General features: G+C 40.3%; 2 protein-coding genes across 3 annotated transcripts in view; both read right to left on the bottom strand.

Annotated features, from left to right (window-relative positions):
- The window catches only part of LOC118405972, a 6,877-nt gene extending 3,509 nt beyond the window's left edge, over positions 1–3,368 (bottom strand). The window contains exons 1-6 of the mRNA XM_035805826.1: positions 3,215–3,368; positions 2,476–2,514; positions 1,808–1,941; positions 1,622–1,686; positions 906–1,102; positions 128–314 (exon numbers count right to left, since the gene is read on the bottom strand). Of these exons, the coding sequence (XP_035661719.1) occupies positions 128–314; positions 906–1,102; positions 1,622–1,686; positions 1,808–1,941; positions 2,476–2,514; positions 3,215–3,368 (776 nt within the window). The remainder of the gene's footprint in view (positions 1–127; positions 315–905; positions 1,103–1,621; positions 1,687–1,807; positions 1,942–2,475; positions 2,515–3,214) is intronic.
- A 4,521-nt stretch (positions 3,369–7,889) lies between these two features.
- Positions 7,890–18,263, bottom strand: part of LOC118406185 (mucin-5AC-like) — an 11,804-nt gene continuing 1,430 nt past the window's right edge. The window contains exons 2-11 of one of the 2 annotated variants that reach the window (XM_035806070.1): positions 17,825–17,908; positions 15,621–17,107; positions 14,315–14,597; positions 13,836–13,874; positions 12,647–12,780; positions 11,409–11,473; positions 11,115–11,241; positions 10,346–10,451; positions 9,494–9,689; positions 7,890–8,988 (exon numbers count right to left, since the gene is read on the bottom strand). In XM_035806070.1, coding sequence (XP_035661963.1) covers positions 8,775–8,988; positions 9,494–9,689; positions 10,346–10,451; positions 11,115–11,241; positions 11,409–11,473; positions 12,647–12,780; positions 13,836–13,874; positions 14,315–14,597; positions 15,621–17,107; positions 17,825–17,908 — 2,735 coding nt within the window. In that variant the 3' untranslated portion in view covers positions 7,890–8,774. Of the gene's footprint in view, positions 8,989–9,493; positions 9,690–10,345; positions 10,452–11,114; positions 11,242–11,408; positions 11,474–12,646; positions 12,781–13,835; positions 13,875–14,314; positions 17,108–17,824; positions 17,909–18,263 lie in introns of both variants that reach the window. The other variant, XM_035806069.1, reaches the window with a different exon arrangement.

The following is an 18,263-nucleotide window of genomic DNA, read 5'->3' on the forward strand; positions in this document are numbered from 1 at the left end:
GCCTTCTACGTAACGTTAATCATAGTGACAGCCATCTTGTATTTGGGCACGGAGATAAAAGAGCAAGAAGGAGAAGAAATAAAGCAAAAACAATATGTTCCCCTCCCATAAAGGTAAACATAATTACCTGCAGGATGGCAAGGAGCCATTCTGGTGAATACAAAGCGCGTTGTTCTCACAATACTTCTGGAGACACTCAGAAAGGCAGTAGAAGTCTTCCCCGTCCCTCTTGCAGCTGTAACCGGGACTGCAGTCGAAGTATTTGCACGGGTTTCTTTGCTTCAGAACTAGCTGTAATGCACTCTCACTGATCTCTGCAACAATAACAACATTAATGGTTTATCTCCGAGTTGCCTTTAGTGAGCTCCTATTGGTGACTCTAGAAAAGTGACAGCATTTTCCTAGTTAGAGAAGAATGTCAATAGAGGGACCAACCAGCTCCCGATAGCGACATATTATGCATTTGCATTGAATACCACCAAAATTGTCCTTGTTGGTGTTGTCTAGCTATTCTGCCAGACCCAGTGCAATGATACCTTAATATTCAAGTAGATACCAACTAGTTCATTTGACCGATATAATTGAACTTGCAAACTCCTTTCTGAGTACGTTGTATATTTAACTTGTTCAGTACTGGACTTAAAACTGTATTTATTAGTGTGCGCAGTATCATATCCTAGTCTACACTATACTGACTGGCAGTAGCCATAGTGTACTCTCCAAGCAGAGGTTAGGCTCCGGCTGTTTTTAAACTTTTTTCATGCGTTTTTATCGGGCTTTCTATTTTGTACCTTTTTGGCCCCGAGACAAAATAGAAAGCCTGATACAACGCCCCAAAACGTAAAAAACTAGTCGGAGCCTAACCTCTGCTTGGGGAGAAGCACTCAAGTGTTCCAATGACGTACCTGTGTGGCTTGGGTACGTCACTTCCGTTCCTAAAATGCTCCTGGTGCCGTCCACGATGAGTTCGCCCGCCCGTACAGTGACAGGCAGACCGGTCATGTCCAGAACGTTACAGTACCCGCCTGCTGTCATGAGCTGGGTGTAGTTGTACATCACCCTGAAGTCAACCACCACGTGGGGTCTCACAGTGTTGCCTTCCCTAAAACATATTGATACTTTAGCAAGACCTTGTTCCAGTTATAGTAGGGGGTTAGCTTGGTTTGGTTTGATTCGGATCTTCATTATTGACTGATCATACAGATATGTCACTATGTTTCCTTTCAGAGTCCGGGAAAATGCTCTAAAGGCACCGTATGGCTGATACGAGACGGAGGTTCACCAGGCCTCCATCCGGGTGACTTGCAGTGAATCACCAACTCCAGACAAAAGGATTTGCACCATAACGCACCGAGGTGTGAATTGAATGTATTAAGATTAATGTACTGTATAATTTGCATATGTAGTTCTAAATATCTGGAAATGTATACACTTGGTTTTAAATCCCGTGTCAACGCTTGGTCTTAAATCCCATGTCAACGTTTGGTCTTAATACCATGTCAACGTTTGGTCTTGATACCATGTCAACGTTTGGACTTTTGACACAAAACGTAATACTGTAAGGACCTGCCAAATACGACGATGGCCACTTAGCTTGCGGCAAAAGCTGTGAATTTTGTACCTTAAGGTGAGAACCTCCAGATTGTGAAATCCAGTATTCTTCGGCTTTTTGTAGTATGGCTCAACCTGTGGAACGGAACGGAAGAAAAGTGGCCCATTCATTTCATATAAATCCATTCTCACGAAAATACAGAGAGTAAAAAACAAATGTTGGAAAAACTCATCAATGAAACCTTAATTTACCCACTGTTGCTTTGAAGGCGTCAGCAAACAGCAGGTGTTCATCTGAAGACTGGTTCCCCAGACGGGGGTCCCACTCACGTATGAACTGAATAGTGGAGTAGGCGTAAACCTTTAGGTCTCCCGGGAACCTATAATAGGCTGGGGTAGACAGACGTTCTTTTATTGTACACTGTAAGCAAATGATGAACACAGTGGTGCCTCACTCAAACCAACGAGGTGGTCTACATGAATTGACGAAATTTGATATATAATTCAATACAATTAATAATCTAAAACTATGCACACGAAAACAGAATTGACGAAATATGATATATAATTCAATACAATTAAGAATCTAAAACTATACACACGAAAACAGAATTGACGAAATATGATATATAATTCAATACAATTAAGAATCTAAAACTACGCACACGAAAACAGAAAATCGGAATTCCCATTGTAAAGAGACGATGTAGCGATGTAATATTTTTCTATGATTCAACAGGTATTAGTCTACGAAAAGAAAAATATGTTTTTATGCACAATTTTAACGATGTCTTGCAAAACAGTACCACAGTTTTTGTTGTAATATCGGAATAAAACAGTAACACAGTTGAAGTACTGATTATAATCTAGCCATTGACGACTTATCTTTGACATACGTCATAACAAACTATGAAATATACATACCGACCGTGATTTCCGTCCGTTCCACGTCAACCAGGCTATCTATTTAATCAGAACAACAATGTTATTATGCAGATAATAAATCAGACATATACATGGCAGTATTTCAGGTACAAACAGCTAAACAATAGGATAAATCCTTCTCAATTTCAATCAGTCTCCCATAGGGGAGTTGCGTGTTGGTGCGGTTTGCTTACAACAATTGGGGAGGTCAATATATGGGAATGGATCAATGGGGCCATTGCACCTTATATCAAATCTGGTGACTGTGAAATAGAATATACACAAAGTGGAATCAGTTTACCATGTCGCACCAATTTTGACTTCTGTAATGTTATTTCTCTTCTGGCTACTTTACAATCAAGTCGAATTCACTTAGTGGAATACGATCCTTATGTGGGTTGACATTGAAAATATTCTATGTATTTGTCAACTATCATTTTGTTGCGATTTGTACTTAACAAAGTGGGTACATATGTGCAATGAAGGTCTTCACTCATTCATTCATTCAATTACGTTGGTACGTCAATAAAGGTTAGACATCCAGGTAACCATTACATGATAGAAAATAATTCATCAGTAACGTATGCTTTATGGTAAATGCTATCTGAAATAACTAAACCTTAAAGATTATCAATCTAGTTACTTGGTTCGTTCTATACTATGTCGCTCTTTGAATACTTTGTTCACCACAATTGCCATGGGTGCAAACCTCAAAATCATCATTGATAAAACAACGCACCTATTTTCTTTGGTTGGGAAGGTTTCTTCTGTCCAGAGACTGTATCGATGACTGTAGTCACATTCCCCAGCTTTGGAAGTGTACCTTTGACCCTTGTGTGGGTCTGTACTGAAGCCGAAGAAACACCAATACTATCACTGGTTGGTACTGTCATACTGGATGTCGTTGGTGACACGTTTGTGGTCACTTTAGTGGAAGCAGAAGTTGAAGTAGTATGGATGGTGCTTTTGCTGGTACCTATTGCTGGTATTGACACAGTGGGTGTCGTCTTAGCCGTTATAGCTGAAGCAATTGTTTGCAATGGTGTTGTTTTTGCTGCTGTAGCAGAGGCAGTTACTTGCGTGATTGTACTTGCCTTAGTAGTGGTAACTTGCGTTATGCTATGTGTGGCAGAAGAAGCAGTTGCCGGTGGTATTTTAGCTGTAGGGGTATAAGCACTTTGAGCCATCTTGTTTGTTGTGGAAGCAGTTGATTTCACCATTATCTTAGATGCTGAAGATGCAGATGTCTTAGTCTTTCTAGGTGTTGCATTAGAAGCAGATGTTTGCTTCAAATTGGGTGATGTAGCAGAAGAAATTGTTTGCGTCATTTGAGCTGTTGTAGCAGAAGTGACTTGCGTTTGTTTAGCAGTGGTAACAGGAGTTGCGACCCGTTGCATTTTAGACATTGTAACTGTGTCAGTTGCCTGTGGTATTTTAGGGGTTGAAACAGAACCAGTTGCCTGTGGCGCTTCAGATGTTGTAGAAGAGTCAGTTGCCTGTAGTGTTTTAGGTGTTGCCAGAAATCCAGTTGTCCGTGGCATTTTATATGTTGTAGCGGAATCAGTTGCCGGTGGCATTTTAGGTGTTGTAGCAGAGGTAGTTGTTTGTGACATTTCAGATGTTATAGCAGTGGATCTTGCTTGTAGTGTTGCAACGGAGTCAGTGGTTTGTGTCAGCTTAGCTGTTGAAGAAGAAGCGCTTGTCGACTTTTCAGTTGCTGCAGGAGAAATATATGATTGTGTTGTAGCTGATGTGGGGGAAGCAATTGTTTGTGTCTCTGTACTGTTTTGAAAATCAGTATTCGAAGAGCTAGTAGCAGTGTCAGTGGTGCCATCAATTGTGTGCTTGCTAGCATGTCCAAAAGTGGTTGAAACATTCGTACTTTGTTCTAAAATGTTACCTTTGGTTGTCACAATGTTCTCTCTAGTTGCAGTTCTAGTAGATGCTGCCATTGACGACAAAACTTTGATAATAGTCGTAGGTTTCATTGTAGATGCCTCCGTTGATGTTGACATCTTCTTGGAATGTGTTACAGCGGCATTGCTGGTTGATGTTGGCTTTGTTGTTGTTGATGTTGTTGTTGTTCCTCCTGTTGTAGTTCTCACAATAGGACCAGTTGCAGCTTGTGTTGATGTTTTCATTTGTAATCCCGTTCCTGATGATGTCACCAAAGGCATTGCCATCGTTCCTGTCTTTCGTGTCTCGATGTTTGTAGCAGCAAATGATGTTGTGGTCGTAGCGCTCGATGAAGGGTTGTTGATTGTTCTTGTAACCACAACAGTTGTCACAGCAGTCCTTGGTAAAGACTGGGCGGAAACTGTGGCCACCAAATCAAATATACAATAGATATAAAATAATATAAAATGTTTTCTGATGTGTAAAGTATTTTGCAGTCATTTTTACGAGAAGGTGTTCAAGTAAATATTTTGAGTATCATTTCTCACGAAAATCAGAGGGTTGGTTCGTCCTAAATCCTCAAGATCAAAATGTTGGCAAACCCTGTTTCTCTTTGTCATAATGAGAAACTTTTACCACATTGCTCAACATCAGCAACTTATGGTAAGATTTTGCTTATGGTTATCAGCAGTATATGAGAAAATCACTCACCTTTCGAAAGCAAGCTGACGCCCAAAAGAACAACGACTACAGATTGACCCCTCATGACGATGACATTAAAACACACAAATGACTTGCTAGCACGAATCTTCTTCCTGGTCGATATGCCACGAAAGGGAAAAACGCAGAGGTTATGCCTTTGTGTCTACCTTGATTATGATACTGTTTTACCCTAGCTCGTTAACGTCGTGATTCGGGTCGATTGGGTTGTAACTAAGACGGGCTGGCTGATCGCATGCATTCCTATGACGTTTGCAGCTTTCCCTTGGGAGCTTCTTTTTTTATGTTTTAGGGATCGTTTCTTTAGTTATGTTCATCTTCACGAAAGGAAAACATATCGTTTTGCTCCGTTTTTCCTCTTCTTCCTTCTCCACCTCTTCCTTAAACAAATAAGCTCAATGACCAGACGGCTGTTACCATGGTTATTGGTACATTCGCAGACACCCTGTGGTGTTCGATTACATTATGTAGCAAGTGGTAGGACATAGCCGGAGGGACTGGTCACCATATATGTTAATGTATGCTGAGTAATAAACAGAGCAGTAGTTTGTAAGACTACACTATGTTAAGTAAGATATTACTTATTTGCGTGCAAATCACGCAAATGCTGCAGGTTGCCATAGTAGTGTTTTATGTTTATGTACATTATTGGGATGACGACAATAAAATGTTGGAGTGTCAAATTGGGGTATATTTCAACCTCTAAAGATATCGAATTGGGGCATGTTTTTAACCTACAAAGCGTATAGACTCAAGTGAACAGTTCATCAATGCTATTTCCAATTAGCATTGTACAGTAAATGTTGAATCATAGTTGACATCCATTGATCTGGCTTTCTGTTCTCACTATCAGCTCTCACGAAGCCGATTGTCTTCTGCTTTTTACTTCGTCCTTAGAGACTTTATCCGTTTTATCAAGGATGACCGTACGTGTGAATCCTGAAGTAAACCATTCGGAAGGTTCGAGAGAAATGTTGTTCTATTATTCATCACGTGATTGGGTTGCTAGGAAGCAATGACAATACTTTTCCGTCATTTTCAGCCTTTTAGAATTGAGTGGAAGAGTACAAATATATATTTCTAAGTCGTCTAAAGTCATCATCATAGCAATTGTAATTGTCGACATTTCCTAGACATATCTAATGTTATCAAGTACAAACCTACAGATCTGCCAGTTAAGAGTCTTTGATAACACCAATGAAAAGCTGGATATTTGTATTTCACACAATGATAGCGTTGCACCTGTCCTTGGTGCTGATTGGTCAAATCTGACTGTGGTTTTAATTGATAAGCCTCTAAGTTTTCCCTGTCCTTGGTGCTGAATGGTTAACCTGGCCGTGCAAACATATTCAACCAACATTTTGCTATCTTTAGACGTGCAAAATGTGGACCATCCAAACTTAACCATAGTAAACTAGATATCTGTCTATATACAGATATCCTGCAGTCTCTATACCTTCCTATCCCATTCATAATTCCATTCCATTACTCTGCTGTCTTACTCACTCATACGATACAAGGAGTTATCTATTGATGCATGTAGGTACATTCTTATGCTGCATACCACCTGTATCCTTTGATATATCGTCTCCCACATATACCTTGTACAGGCTTTTGTTATATCATAAGTATTGACACAATGATACATGGCTAACTGATGTCGTGCCCCGATCATCATGTAACATGCGTGACTCAGGAATACCAGACAATACAGGGGTTGTCAACAACGTTTACAGCTTATTTTATCATCCTGGACTCTTGCATTAGCCACACTATGTGGGCGGATGAGTGGCCCTAGTACCAATGCTTTGCCGTCAGCCGAAGTCACAAATGTATTCATGATCTATTCATAAATATATTTGATATTTAGTATGTGAGTCATATACAGCTTGTTTATTCAGCTTTATTTACATATAGACAGCTTTTCTTCGTCAGATCTAACGAAGCATGCGTAGCATCAAATACAGTTCGGAAATACCTTCCAGTGACAATGCTACATGTGTTAGCGTGACAGTTCATCTGGGTTGTTAGCAGTACAACTTCCTTCCATTACAAAGTGTAGCTCAATTTTGTACTGTACTACACGTGACCGGACCCACTGCTTTATTGCTACAACACATCAGATTTTCAATCAAATCTATCACAAATTAGTTTGGGGCTCGCATATTATATCTATACTAAAAGGGGTCATTTTTAAGATACTGTAAACGTACCAATCTCGTACTCAAACGACCATACAGAACGGTAATTCTATATGGTGCAGTGCCATCATGGCCAAGTGGCTAGGCTTACGAACTTAAACACGGGATCTAGAAATCACGGGTTCGATTCCAGTCGTTCCTGACATTGTGTCCTTGGGAAAGGCATTTTATACGACTTCCCCCTCGGTTTACAAATGGGTACCTGACTTTGGTTGGGCAGGTAAAAGGCAATGGAAAGAGAGGGATGGCCTCCACCTTCCAATACTGTATCATAGACACAAAGGGTAATAACTTATAGAGCCACTGCGGTCTCAAAAAGACTAAAGGACCTTTACCTTTTATCATTATTGATGACGCATTCGTGTTGTTCACTTTATTAAAATTGACAGGAATGTCTTGGGCGTAGGAACAACGTCTGGCCTACTGTTACTATTAATTTACATTTCTATTCATATTTGCTTTCACATAAATCATTTATTGACAACACATTGTATCACAAAAGCCGGTTCATTTTCTTGGGTCACGCAAGTATAGCAAATGTGTCAACGTATATACAGCAATCTTTCTTGATATGTATACTACCAGAAACAGAGAACATGCGATGTTGTCTTTCCTTAGCAACAACTAATCCATCTTTATTAGTCTGAAAAATACCACGTCCATTATAATATGCTGAAGAACATAGTGATTTCTACAGATGTGTGTTATCATCCTCGTAAACGAAATTGAACTTGACTATTAATTTGTATATAATTGACGTGCATGTCTTTACCAAGTTTTGTACATAAATATCGGTTTTCTATACATGTATGCTATATGATATGAGGTAATATATATATTTTTCTTCATAACATTCATTTAGGATAAGTAATGCAACTCTTCAATTTTTTTTACCTGGTTATAGTTAATTAATTATTACCCTGGATATCTACTGCTTGTCTTTTAAAATATGGAAAGTTCTGTCCTTATGATATATGCAGAGCAGTTCCCACTACAACACATAGCGTTACATTTAGGAAATTCAGAGTCATTACTACCTTTTATACGGTCTGTAACACATCATTGCTTAAGGTAGATACAATTTTGTGTCCCACATCAATACAATATGTAACGTTAAAATTGAAGACAATAGGTCTTTTGTAGAATCCAAATCCTCATATGCAGGTCATTTGACATAAACACTGTTTTGTACATTGTTAAACTGACGTCTAATGCATGAATAAAACGCATGTAGGATGCTGTGGGTGCTATTTTAACAGGCAGGAGGTAGGGACTGTCTATGTATATAATTTTTATGTAAATATGCGTTAACGATCGCATCTGTAAGCAGCGACACCTATGCTGCAGTTTAACGTTTCCCTAACGCATGGACAGATCGTGTGTAGGATTCCGTGGTGCTATTCAGAGAGGCAGGAGGTAGGGACTGTCCACGTACTTTGCGTTTGGGATTGCATCTGTAAGCAGCGACACCTATGCTGCAGTTTAACGCTTTCCTAACGCATGGACAGATCGGGTGTATGAATTTGCAGGTGCTATTCTAACAGGCAGGAGGTAGGGACTGTCTTTCCTACGCTTGAAGACGACACAGGCCAGCAGGACAGCCTGTACACCCACTGCAGCGCAGACGGCAGCGACGTGTGAGATGAAGTACTCACATCGCTCACCGGTGTACCAACCGCCTGAGGTAGAGTCGCATCTAAACACAAGAAAACACGTGTGTTGTACTATACCCCAATATATCATTTCATTCAGATATACTATTTGAGGATCTAGCAAATAGCACAGTGTTTATGAAAAGACCCCTGCTTAAAATCATAAAAGAATAAAATCCAATTCAACATTTTGAGTAAATGGATGGATCACAGAAAAGTAAACATAAACCCAGTAGTGGCTACGAACGAAGAGCAACCAAAGATTTGAAGAATTGCTTAACGGACTTCACACTAGTATATAAAGAACGATTTTTCTTACGCTTTGTGTTTTTTGTTTGCCTTTTGAATTATAGCTTTACATTTTGCATCAAATTGATTTATAAAAAATAATAGTCACAGAAATTCAATATTAATTTTGTCACTGTACGATTACCAAAATTGATATCACTAAACACCCTGATCTTTTAAAACAACGGACATAGGTTACCCCACGGATAAAGGTAAACTACCGTTAATACTTGTTCGTAACAAAACTCAATAGTAACTTACTTGCATGTTGGGTGACCTTCCAGCAAGTGGGTACAGAATCCTTTGGTGAGACAGAAGTTGACCATACATCGTGAGATACAGGAGAACTTTGTGTTATCCACTTCATCCTGATGACAGCTGAAGCCTCTGTCACACTCGTAGTACTGACAGGGGTTGTCAAACTGCACTAGCTTTTTCAAAGCTTCTTTATCAACTTCTGCAATATAAGAGGAGGTAGCTTTGGTAAACAGCACTAAGACTTAGGTCCCAATTGGAAAAAAGGGCCCTGTCGAGCAGTTTAAGGCATGTTTTGGTGGTCTTTCGGGCGTGATTCCTATTTGGCCCCATGGGGCATCTTGTGGCTCACGGGGTATATTGGGGCTCGGTCGGGCATTGGGTTGAATGTAAGTCAGACTTAAAATGAACCCGGGGCCCATATAACAAAAATACGTCCTGCCCTACCCATTGGAAACGCCAAGGGGTACCCACCGGTATCCGTCAGTCCACTGGGACAAATCTGTGGCTTCGGAGTCCTGACGGGCAACGATGGCATTGAGACCTAAGCCTAACTGCCGAAAATAATTTCATGAGGCTTGTACAACATAGGATAGTGGAGTTTTCGTTTTCACAGCCAGTAATTTCTCTCATCTGCTAACGTTTTGATGCCTATCAGACATCTACCTCAGAGCTTAAGCTTCTGACTGAAGCACTGCTTCTCGCCCCTCTATGTAGCCGATGAAAAGGAAGTCAGCCCCAGTGATGAACCGGGACGGGCGGGGATACAAACTTAGCCACGTTTATTTTACAAAACTTTGCAAAAGCGCCACCTACATCGAGAGGCAGCACTCCAGTCAGAAGCTTGCTCATTAGTACCTGCTTGACTTGTGAAGATGAGCTCCGTGCTTCCTACAGGGGTGAAACCGTCCACATTTAGACTTCTATCCTTGACAGCTGCAGGAATGCCAGTTCTCCGGAGCACCTATAACATATGATATTTCATATGATATTATATATATTTTTTATTTCCGCAAGGTATAAAAGTGTAGTTTTAACCCCTAAAACTTGTAAAGGCTATTTGAATTTCTTCATGATGAAGTAACTTTAAACCAATGACAATGTAATTTCCTTATTAATAATTCAAAATTTTAAGCTATGTCTGAGTTATATATAGCTAATGGTCAATCTGTTTCAAGAAATATAACTGCCAAATTAATTTAAGGACTTCTACCACTTTACCGCTGAATGAAACTCATTTCCTTTCATTTCAAATATTTCGTAGATATTCTTTATATTTATGGTCTTAGCCTTGGGGGAAGAGACAAAAATCTTATAGGTTTCTCCTCTCCATGCTAGTTAATAGAATTTTTATCATCAGTGACCCACGCAAGTCTTGATCTAGTTCTCCCAACTCTCGCGAGAACTAGGTCTCTCCGTGATCAAGATGGACTGATAGCCATCGAAAATTTGGAGTTACGTATGCTTACCTTTAATAACAGTCACTGATTGATGGAATTGCTATTAACTGTGAACATACGTGACTGATGAATCTCTTCAACGATCCTCTCTATGCATATTCATTTTCCCTGCTGCTACTGAATAATTTGTTTTTGTTTTCAAATAAACAATAAACAAACAAACAAACCCTGTCGACCCCTCCTGACGCCATGAGCCTTTTGTAGGCATACTGCACGATGTATGACACAGCCGTGTACTCCTCTACCTGTCTCTTCCTCCTGTTACTACTCTCCTCAACCTGTACCGTCATAGAGCTGTTGTCAGAAGAGTAGAGAATAATGGTTTAGAGGGACGTCAACAGGAACTAAGAGTGACAGTTGAGAAAGCAGGGTACATCCAGAGGGGCGGTTTCTCTGTTGGATGTCCCTGCGTTGGAGGATGGGTATACATAAACTATGGAAAATGATCTTGCCAAACTTACCTTAACTTATCGACAAGCAGTCTGTCAAACCCACTGTTCCTGACGGACTCGAAGTATGTAAGCATCTGTGAAACGAGAAGAAATAAAGTTATCTCCTTCAGTCAGTCAGTCAGTCATCACGGGCTGGTATACCCTTTCTAGCTGAACACGAGACGGGGATGCGCCAAGTCTCCCGTCCGGGTGAATGATGTAAATCACCGTGTGGCTGATACGGTATGGAGGTTCGCCAGGTCTCCGTCCGGGTGATTTGAAGTGAATAACTAACTCCAGACAGAATGGTTTGCTCCATCACACACCGCACCATCGCACGTGAAGGGGTTCTTTAACGTGCATGGGGTGTGGTTCTCCCCATACACGGGGCCTCCATTTAACGTCCTATCCTCATTTTAACCTGAGTAAAGCGAGGAAAGTGTAAAGTGCCTTTCCCAAGGACACAAGATCGGTGACACGCAGCCGGATTTGTACTCGAGACCTCTCGGTCCCAAGGCAAACACGCTGCCGCTGCTCCACGCAGTCTCACTTATCTCCTTAAACAGTTGGTAATTCAAAGGAACATAGTCTTCTTCGTTAAACAACCCTCTCTTATTCTTCTGCAGTTCCAATGACTCTCTGCTGTTTTCGTCAGTGTATAATGAATAGTTTCAACCGGTGCTACAGAATGTAGATAGAAACCTACATTTAGACATGCAGGTAGACAATATTCAAATACAATTCAATCTCTGTTTCTCAATAAAAACGGAAATTTACTTCTTCAGCGTCATATCTGGTTTTTATAGTTAGCTGTACTTGTTTCGAATTATTTCTGCCAGTTCATTGTAGTCAAGCTGAAGAAGAGTGATGGACGTCACTCGAAATGTCCAGAAATAATCACTCCATGTATTTGATTATGTTCACTTGCAATCAGCCCATGGGCACGAATTTGCAATAAAAAAAAACATTTAAGAAAAACATTAAAACGTCCACAGAGAAATAAAAGAGGGTTGTGAACCAAAGACGGCTGTTAAGCGAAATGTGTCTGAATTCATTTATTGATTCATTTATTGATTCATTGATTGATTGATTGATCGACTGATTGATGGATTCATTCCTTCATTCAGTCATTCAACCATTCATTCATTCGTTCGTTCATCCATCCATTCATTGATTCATTCATTCATTCATTCACTCATTCACTCATTCACTCATTCAATCATTCACGCATTCACTCATCCACTCATTAACTCATTCATTCCTCTTACCGTTGCGCTGAAAGCTCCTGTGAACGTCTTGTACTCTCGTGACCAGGCTCGGGCGAGATCTCGGTGCCATGGTTTATCGAACACGATTATTGTTGAGATCGATACGATTATCTCTGATGGTATTTGGTCTGGGACTAGATACAAAAGACGATAGAATAAACGTACTGTCTGTATTATCTGATGATTATGATGACTAAAATGAAATACAAAATACCTAACATCAAGAACTATATACAATGTAATTGAAGTCCTGTGAGCATATGTCAAAGACACCCCCATTGTCATACCAAATTTCAGATCACTATGGGAAAAAATTTCTTAAGTATACATTTTTGGCATAAAGATGGTCAAAAATACCATAAAATTGATTGGTGACAGAAACAGGAACTACATACAACTACATGTGTGTCAAATTCGGTGTTTTAGACAAATGTGCACAATTCTTTTCAACTAGGCCGCTGGACTAACATCAAAGAATCAATTGATAACGATGACGACAAGAAAGACAAACGTGTTAGTGTTATTTTAGTATATACAGTGTTATTTTAGTATATACACGGTACTGGAATAGCCTCCGTTGTAGTCTTCGGAACGGGGCTGCAGCTGGGTTTTTTTGCGGGGTGGGGGGCGTTGGTTCGCTATGAAGGGGGCCGAGGAAGGGAGTTGCGGACGGGGCAAAAACTCACTATCGCGGCAAAATCACTCTCTGTTTCATAAAGGTAATTGATAAGACTTAACTCTATCTAGACCGGGCTTTTTTTTTATTCCTGGGACGGGAATTAGCATAAATTAGGAATATCTAATTAGAAATAAAACTTAAAATTGATGTTAATGATATAGATAAATATCTAAGTTTGGTTTAGCAATAAAACCATGAAATCCCATAATTCAAACTGAAATTAGTAAATTTGGTAAAATATGCCTGTCAGAAACCCGTTGCCGAGGCAACAGAAAAAATCACGAACTAAAATTTTTCATAGAATTGTTGCCAACAATATTTTAGGAAAAGTCGCCAAGTTTTGTAGTCCTAGCATGCGTCGTTCGGCAGTTATACGACATCAAAGTTGGCGCGGACACTTTTAGCCCTTACCCCCTCCCCCCGGTCTAGATAGGGTTAATAACCTGCATGTAATAGTTAGTTTCAAAATTGGTTGCGAAGATTAGTCTTGTGTGTGAGTTTTGGGGTTACCTAGATTGGCAGTCCGGGGTGGGGCTTGCACCAGGTAGGCTGTGGATAATATAAAGAAAAACATGATTCTGAACATTGCGACGTTAAGTTATTGATATTTGTGAATATCTATCACAATTTGAGAGAGATTGGAAGACTATCAGAGTTACAGCTAGAGTTCTTGCGTATCTTAATATCTATATATCTAGTATTCTTCTATGTATAGACATCATATTTCATGATATAAGCATCTGATTTATCTATCTTTTCATCTATAAGAACTTTGCTCAGCTCTATTTATGATGAAAGTATCTAAATTGTTAATCTATTTATAAGAACATCGTTTAGCAATTGATCATAGTAATTTTCAGCCCAAGCAAAAATATGGATATAATGAATCTCTATGCATTTTACAATGGTTACGTGCAAGGGAAAAGCAAATAGAATTACGTAAACGGTAAAAAATGCCTAGTCTAGATGCATGACTGTTGTAAACTTACGTGGTGCAGGTGTAGTCGTCGTCGTAAGCACTGTGGTGTTAGATGTAACTCTGGGTCTCGCCGTTGTAGCCTTCACTGTCGCCGCCTTTACCGTTGTCACTTTTGCTGTAGTTGGCTTCACAGTTGTCACCTTAGCCGTTGTAGTCTTCATTCTTGTTGTAGTAGTTGTTGTTGTTGGTACTGTTGTTGTTGATTGCGTAGTTGGTGCTGCAGTTGTGATCTTCATTGTTGTGGCCATTGTAGAGGCTGCTAAAGTGGTATCTGGAGCCATAGTTTGATCAGGCTGTATGGGTGTGGAAGAGGGTAAGGTTGTGCTAGGGGGAAGGGTTAGTGATGGGGTTAGGGTAAATGGTGTTTGCTGTGAGGATGATATGTGGCTTGTTGTTAAAACAGGCAAAGTATAAGATGATGTAGACTGTTGATGTGTGGTTTCTCTTACGAGTGACGAAGACATAACCGTTGTGCTAGTGGATGGGGTAGATACGGATGGTGTCACCAGTGCTTCACCAGGAGTTGATGTGCTGTGTATCGTGTCCTTTAAGGAAACACTCAAGGTTGAAGACGTTGTTGTTACTCCCATGCGTTCTTCAGTAGACGACGTCCTAAGTAAATTTTCTGTAGTTGTTTGAGTGCCTGAATGAGGGATAGAAGGCATCGTACTATCCGTGTGCTCTTCCTTTGACGATGTTCTCTGCAAATGTTCTGAACTGGTTCTGGAACGTGTGTTAGGGAGGGTAGATAGTGTGGATGAGTTGTAACTTGTTACAGCCCTTATCAAAGTGGTAAGACTAGAATGCCGTGAGGTACGTTCAATGGGCTGCGTTTGTGATGCTGCCACCGAAGGTGCTGTGGTGGTTGGGGGGTTAGTAGTGTTAGGAACAGTTGCAGGAGCAGTGTGATTGGAAGGCTTGTCCCAATCACCAATGTAGAAAATGCTGGGAGAGGCAACTATGTTAAACATGGGAGTGGTGTGAGATTTGAATGGTTGTGTGGTATTTGAAGGTGTGAAGTTTTGGGAGGGATGGGCTTGGGTATGTGCTGGGGTAGGGGGATGAGTATCAACGCTGTAGCTCGTAATGGCAGCCGTTGAATCTTCATCTGCATCTCCTGTAGTATTTCCATGTACTGTACTCGACATTGCTTCCAGTGTTCTCATGGTTGTTGTGGTCTGATAAGTACCACCTGAATGTGCCACTGTGGTAATAGCGTTTTGACTCGTAACATTGTTTTCTAGGTTGCTTCGATTATGTGTAATTCCTAAGTCAGTATGATTGTAAATTGATACGGAGGATATATCAGAACGTACAGTGCTGATGCCATCCTCTGCCGCCGTTGGTTGACCCGCTCCAACATCCGGGTTCCCTGTAAACGGCAATGTAGTTACTATTCCGTCTGTTTGACTCCTGTATGTAACAGAAGGCATCGTCGTCGCCGTTTCCTCTGTCGTATAGTTGTTATCATACAGGTCCACCGTATTTAGAACTGTTTCCGTGACAGTACTGTTAGATATCTGCAAGTACGTCGACGAGACTGTCATTTTGTCCGAAGCGCTTGTAGTATTTTCACTAGGAACACTAGTATATTTGGGATTTGCTGTGGTATCTAAACTTGGTTCTGTCGAGGTATTTTTAAATGAAAATGAAGGAGATTGAAAAGTCGTATTTGCTTTGTCCTGTGCCCCATTTGTTGCGTCTGCTGTATTGTTGATATCATGCAAAGAACTCACACTATGATATTCGTCAACGATTGTTGTGACTGAGCTATTTGTAATGAACCCCTCTGTTGTTTGGTATACACTCACATTTTTACTTTGATTCTGGGGGTTTGCCGTGGAATTCAGAGTTGGCTCTGATGTTGTATTTATAAAAGGAAATGAAAGAGATTCAAGTGTCGTATTTTCATTTGGTAATGTCATAACGTCTACAAGTCCTGTATCCGGTGTCGTATTTGTGTCACTGTTATTTGTAACGTTACGTACTCCAGTAGTTGCTACTGTTGTAATGTGGATATCATGCAACCTAATAACACTGTGAGAATCTTCACCAAGGCCTGTGACTGAACTGTTTCTTAGCAATTCATCAGTGGGGTTGCCTGTCATTTGGTACACACTCGTATTTTCACTGGTAAATTGGGGATTTGCTGTAGAATTCAGAGTTGGATCCGTTGATCTATTTAAAGAAAGAAAGTCGAGATATTCGAATGTTGAATCTACATTTTCATTCGGTGTTGTCATAACGACATTTTTACTGGAATTTTCTGGTTTTGCTGTGGAATTCAGAATTGGCTCTGTTAAGTTATTTCTAGAAAGAAAGTCAAAAGATTCAAATGTAGAACTTCCATTTTCATTCGATAACGTCATAACGTTAGGCCTTTTTGTCTGCAGTAACGTCGTATTAGTCTCGCGAGAGTTTGTCACGTGATCTGTGACGTATGCGCCAGTCGTGGCTACTGTCGTTAGATTGGCATCATGCACGTTACGTATACTTTGAGACACGCTTGTTCTTGTGACTGAACTATCGCCGATAACTCCGTCTGTCAGTTGCTCAGAAGGACTTACATTTTCCACAGAGTCACTAGTGATTTTCGTATTTGCTGTTGAGCTCAGATCTGGCTGTAGTGTGATATTTGTGAGAGGAAAAAGAGTTCCCTCGAGTGTTGAACTCCCATTTTCTATTGGCAACGTCATAAAGTCTAGAAGTCTCGTTTGCTCTAGTGTCGTATTTGTCTCGCGAGAGTTTGTCACGTGACTTGTGGTGTTGTACACTCCTGTCGTAGTCTTGTCCGAACCAATACCTGAGGGTGAAATCGTTAAAATAACTCTAGTACATAAATGTCACAGGACCACTATCTCCTTCATTCTTCTTGAAGCATACTACAGACAAGAATATAGTGAAGAGTATGATATTCGAATAGCAGAGACCGTAAAGTGCACATAATCAACCGTAAAGACAGATATACGTATAAAGGCTAAGGTCACGTAGTATCACGTCGTGCGATCGAAGCATGCAAACTAAGGTCATACTTGAGATAGTCATGCACGTGGCCTATAACATTTGGTTGGTTCTTTTACCGGCTGCTTAAAAATCCTACAGTATCAATTTCGTACGACGACCTATACCGTATGGTATAGATCAACGAATGATTTTAAGTCTAAAGAAAATCATTGCCTAATAAAAGTCTAGGGAAGAAAAAGCAAAACAGCGAAAAAAATGTATGCTCAAGATGCTTTGAAAGGCTGTCAAGATGCTTCAAAGAGACCGCAAGGTGCTTTGAAAGATCTCAAGATGTTTTAAAAAGACCGCAAGATGCTTTGAAAAGATCTCAGGATGCTTTGAAAAGATCTCAACGTGCTTTAAAATGGTCTCGATAGGCTTTGGAAAAATCTCAAGAGGCTTTAAAGATCTGAAGATGCTTTGAAAAGATCTCAAAATGCTTAGAAAGATCTCAAGTAGGTAAAGAAAGGTTCACTGTGACTTTCACCCAATCTGCTTTCCACTACATATGAAATACCTCCTTCTGCGCCGCCAGGTGCCACGCTTGGTGTTGCCATGGTTGGCGCTCCAACTGATTGTCCGGTAATCAAACATGGCAGCACTAACAAGGAGAGACAGAGAGATCATACGATTAGAGAGAGTCAAGCTACAACACGGAAACGCGTCCTGCAAAGGCATTGTATGAGCAACGTTCAGTCACGGAAGGCTTAGACTTTGATTTTTGTGAAAAGAAAAAATGAAAGACTGTACTTGACATCTTAATGGACTAATGCCAGTTCCTCTCTTTGTAAGCCAGCTTAAGCCTGCTTACACATGTAAGACTGCGTGATAGGAATCAAGTATTAAAACAGTGTAACATGCAGTAACCGTAAAATAATAGTTACATGTTGAGACCATTCACGGAAATATGAAGTAGTTTTGTTGATATTTGCAAAAGAGAAAATATGGGTTTGCAT

This window comes from Branchiostoma floridae, chromosome 18 (genome assembly GCF_000003815.2).
Source record: "Branchiostoma floridae strain S238N-H82 chromosome 18, Bfl_VNyyK, whole genome shotgun sequence".
NCBI lineage: Eukaryota > Metazoa > Chordata > Leptocardii > Amphioxiformes > Branchiostomatidae > Branchiostoma > Branchiostoma floridae.